Raw genomic sequence first — 5,353 nt, 5'->3', positions numbered from 1 at the left:
ATTAATAATTTTTGACTAATATTAATTACTATTAACTAATATTAACAATAATTAATTTTTATTTTTTTATTAATAACTAATATTTATTTATAGTTAATAGTTATAAATAATAGAATAAACTACGATTTCCGTCCTTGTGATTTTTATCTTTGTGATTTTAAAAATTGTGATTTTCATCTATACGGTTTGTAATTTATTTATGTTTCTGTCTCTTAGACTAAATATGTTAGAACTCTTCCATTAACTAGGGGTATTTCAGTCTTTTCAACTTATTTTCATTTTTTGGTTTATAAGATATACTTTTGCTTTCTTTTTCGTATTTTTGTCTCTTTGATTATGTATTTTTTGATAAAGAATTAATAGATAAAAAACACTATTTTATATTGTTATTGTTTATGATTAAATAACTAAAATATTTTAATACAACTATTTTTTTTTATATTTTTGATCATTATAGTTTTTAGTTTTGTATGAGTTCGATTTTGTCACTCTATAACATTGTCCAAGTGCAAACCGTTGAGTATACTCACATAATTAGAGACCAAAAAGACTATATACTTTTTATAAGACCAAACAATTAACAATCTTTAAACTATTCTTATAAAACAAAAGCGTGGAATTTTATTAACAAGACCTACAATTTGTTTGCTCTCATAAGTCATTTGATTATTCAAACAAATACACATCTTATATAATTGTGTTACGATAAGTTAATAAAATTATACTTTATATTAAATAAAGTTGCATAGATTTATTTGGTAAAAAAAGCCTTATATAGGTTTCTTTGGCCCTACAAAAATTTAATTATTTAGCCACTAATGTAGAAAAAGAACTAAAATATTATCATGTGAGGGTACTCAATGACTTGCACTTGAATGACGTTAATCACATAAATCGAACAAATAAGAAACTAAAATTATAATGACAAAAAATATGAAGCAATGAATTGTATGAAATTATTTTATCATAAATAATAACAATAAAATATAATTTTTTATGTAGTAATTATTTTATTAAAAGAATTCAATATGATTAAAACAAAAAAAACTAAACTACCGAAAAAGATATGTAATAAACCAAAAAGAAAAAAGAAAAAAAAAAATTAAGATACCCCTAAGTTAAATAAAGGATTTTTAATATTTAGTTTCTAGAACGAGAGAAAAAGCAATAAATTATAAACCACGAAGACGAAAACAATAAGAAATGACAATCCATAGGAACGAAAATCAAAAACTCAAAACCATAGGGATGAAAATCAAAATTGCAAAACCACATGAACGAAAACCACAATCTTTCACAAACCAAGGGACGAAAATCATAGTTTACTGTAAATAATAATTAATGTTAATGAAAATTATCATTGAAAAAAGTAAAAAAAATGTCTTCATAAGCTATTACAACTAGTTTATAAAGCAGCTTATGTAAATCAAAATGTGTATATAAAACATAAATTACCTTAGATGATCCACTTCTATATTTTTAGTATTATGATTAATTTTTGTATTTTAAAATATATAAGAAGCAATTTATTTTTTAAAGAAGTAATATTAATTTTGTATTTATATTATCTGCAAAAAAACGTAATATACTCAAATGCTCAATCTTCCAACTTTCACCGTATTTTTTTATATGGATGACACTCAATTATTTCTTAAAATAAATTGGATATATTAATATAGTCGTGTTTAATTGTATTTGTTTTTTATTATTAAAAAGCTAAATTTGATAAGGTGTTAGAATTGTAATTTAATTTATAAACCTTGTTAATTAGTAAGATAATAAATAATATATATATTCAGATTTATTTTTTGCGATATTTGAATTGTCCAAGATTTGTTAATAAAACTTACGTGACAACATATACAAATACCGACTTCTTGATATCTTTTAAATTTAAGATATGATATTAAAGAAGGATCAAAATTAATGTGGGAAACAGCAAAAGGCACATTACAGTAGATGATTATATATGTCGTTGTGTGTTTCTGAAGTGGACCACTATATATGTAGGGTCATACGCGGTGGAGCTTTTCTTTTTGTTCATATTGTCAGGACACTTGAAGTAATGCTAGCCAATGCCTATATATATGCAACCAATTTCATGTAAATCACCAACAATTACTCACAATCTTCATTTTCATTCACCATGGCTATTCACAAAGTCTCTAGTGTGATTTTCTTGGTGTTATTAGGTTTGGGCATTTCTGCTGCGACTAGAGCTCTCTTGACTGTTGAAGAGGGCTACATTCATGGTGGTTTAGAAGGAGGAGGTGGTGGTGGAGGAGGAGGTAGTGGCGGTGGAGGAGGTGGTGGTTATGGGGGAGGAGAACATGGGGGTGGATACGGAGGTGGATCTGGAGCTGGTGAAGGTGGTGGTGCAGGATATGGCGGTGGGGCTGCTGGAGGTGGAGGCGGTGGTGGTGGTAGTGGAGGAGGTAGTGGAGGAGGAGGAGGAGCACACGGTGGGGGCTATGGGGGAGGAGAAGGAGCTGGGAGTGGTGCCGGTGGTGGATATGCAGGTGGTGCTGGAGGAGCTGGTGGTGGAGGTGGGCATGGTGGCGGTGGCGGAGGAGGAGGAGGATCCGGTGCTGGTGCTGGGGGAGCAGGAGGGAGCGGATATGGTAGTGGCGGTGGCGCCGGAGGGGGTGCTGGAGGAGCACATGGTGGACATGCCGGAGGAGGTGGAGGTGGTGGTGGCTCAGGAGGTGGAGGTGGAGGCGGTGGTGGTACCGATCAGCATGGTGGTGCTGGATATGGAAGTGGCAGTGGAAGTGGTGAAGGCGGTGGTCATGGTGGCTATATCCCTTGAAAAGTCCGTCCAAAATGGACGATGGATGATATATAATAAGATTGGAACAAGACATACAGTGTTAATCAAGGGCATCATATATATGTATATCAGTTTGTGATCTTATTCCAAGTGGTTATGAATTTAAATGCTAGCTGGTGTGTTATCTTGATTAATACTACGTACTAATTATCATCCTGGTTTTTTAATTTTTGCCTGCATGACAATCTACAATTCTACATGCATGCGCCATGCAGTAGTGCCTTGTTTATTAATTCGTGAACCTTGAAATCTTGAACAAAACCCCACTACATTACCTTGTCTAATTAATAACTACAACTCTTAAAAATACACACAGAAAGAGAGAGAGAGATATATATATACACATAATATATAGAGAGAGTTGGGTTATTATACAATTCGTACAACCAAAATACAACTCAATCTCAATTTTGGTCTAAATATTTTGTCGTTGTAATATTCAAGTCGTCGCAATATTTGTTATTAATAAATTTGTTTGGTTATATTCTCAATTATAATAAGTTACTTTGATTTGAAAATAACTTAAAAATGGAGTTTTTATTTATCGTCAATATATATTGAATCAGTAATACAAAAGATATAACATAGTAGAAGTATTAATGTCTAAATACATATTAATAGATATCTTATCAGTTTGTTTGGATCATCATCATCGAGTTGTACATTGCTCCTTTTGGTACGTCAAGCCATGGCTGATGCAATTATTGATTGGGTATATATCCATGGTGATTGGAGTCACCATAAGAAACAGAGGTTTTTCGTTGCTAAAAGTCCATTTTATCATCGTGATAGTTTGTGGCTGAAACATGTCACTATGTCGCCAAAGCTCACATTTCTTGTAGTGCGTTTGAACTCAAGACAGCTCCTACCGGCATTAATTAATTGTGTTGATGACTAAAATTGAATTACTCTTAAATTAATCCTTAATTTCTTCCACGCATCAACAAGCGTTGTTCTAAGTTGTGTCAAATGTGTATACATGGACGACAATTTAAAGAAGCACGTAGAACCATTCAACTTGCATCATTGGACTCGGTTGTGTCGGTGACCGTTCACCAAGTACATTGGAGACGCTTTTGTGTCATGTTGATTGGAGATGAGGAGATCAACCCTTCCTCCATAGCTTGTTCTGCACGTAAGCATTATTGCCAAGCTTTGATATTTTTAATAAAAGAACTATTAGTAATACAAATGCTAAAAACATTAGAAACTTAATACAATATCCATCCGAGCGATATCGTTCATCCAAAAAATATAATTATTGTGTAGAATTGTTAAACCATTAATATAATTATTCGACCCATTGGTGCTTGGGATGTGTACTGTTTTCTTCATTTTTGGAGCAAGTTCACTTTCTTAGTAAAGGGTCCAGTGCATGGAGATTGACCCTGGCTAGCTCTATTGTTGGTGTTGGGTTAGCCCTTCGCCTGTAAATGCAATTCGATCTTGTTTTCTTTACGGGTTCGCTTCTCTCATCTCTATATCGATATATTCTTGTAATAATAGAAAGCATAGATCTTTGACAAGTTAGCTACGATTAGTCACCTAGCTAGCGGTGTCTTACATATTTGGATCAAGAAAAATTAAAGTTGAACGTACGGTCTTACCCTATCTCAAACCCTGTTTCACTTGAATTGCAGTAGTAATAAGGTTGTGTGAACACTTAACCCTTTGTCAAAGAAATCGGCCTATTCGATCAAAAGTGTTGGCATGGTCCCATGAAACCGAAAACCCAAATATTTGGTCAACCATGTGATCTCCCACAAGAGAGCCCTTTATTTGCTGATAATGTAGACCCCTCACCACACTGCAGGTCGCTAGCTATAGCTAATGGAGGCACTGCTGTACAGTAATGATCATATAAGATATATACATATATACATATATATATAAGTTTATTAATTTAATTGCTATACACAAAATGAAGCCCACTGCACGTACCTTTTCAATTCTCTCTTCTAATGATCACTTGTTGTAGTAGAAGTTCCAATGTGAGAGATATATTGAAGACATTTGTGCTCGAATTGAAATCGGTCATTGCCTTGAGGCAAGCACCTGCCGGCTTAATTTTGTTAGTGGAGATGTTTGAAATTTTGGTTCCTAACCTTTTTTCCATTTACATATTATTTATATGGGGATCTTCTTTTAAAAAACAATGAAAATATAGTAACCTCGAGAATTTATGCATAAATATGTTGTTTAATATGATCTTTTTCTATTTAAGACTAGGATTTATAATAGTGATTAACATATATTTGTTTCACATGTACTCGGTTCACAATGTGAACATTTTTTATGCGTTTGTGAAATAAAAAATACACGTAAAAGAATTTCATATTGTGAACCGAATATATATAAAACAAACACATTGTGACAAATATGTATTAATCAATACATTAAATATTATATTTTAACGGGAAACAAACTAACGTGAAATAGCACCTTGAGGTATAAGTTCTCATAGATTTCACAAGTTCTGAAGTTATTAAATGATTAAGCCCCTTATATATATATATATATATA

General features: G+C 32.4%; 1 protein-coding gene across 1 annotated transcript; it reads left to right on the top strand.

Moving 5' to 3' along the window:
- The first annotated feature begins 2,146 nt into the window (after positions 1 to 2,146).
- Positions 2,147 to 2,809, top strand: LOC112528656 (glycine-rich cell wall structural protein 1.8-like). The gene has a single exon (XM_025139678.1). The coding sequence runs from the start codon at positions 2,147 to 2,149 to the stop codon at positions 2,807 to 2,809; it is 663 nt and encodes a 220-aa protein (XP_024995446.1).
- Positions 2,810 to 5,353: the final 2,544 nt, after the last annotated feature.

The sequence above is a fragment of the Cynara cardunculus genome (genome assembly GCF_001531365.2).
Source record: "Cynara cardunculus var. scolymus isolate 2C chromosome LG 15, CcrdV1, whole genome shotgun sequence".
NCBI classification, from domain to species: Eukaryota; Viridiplantae; Streptophyta; class Magnoliopsida; order Asterales; family Asteraceae; genus Cynara; species Cynara cardunculus.
Note: the sequence above shows the minus strand (reverse complement) of the source record. Positions and strands in the feature narration are given on the sequence as shown.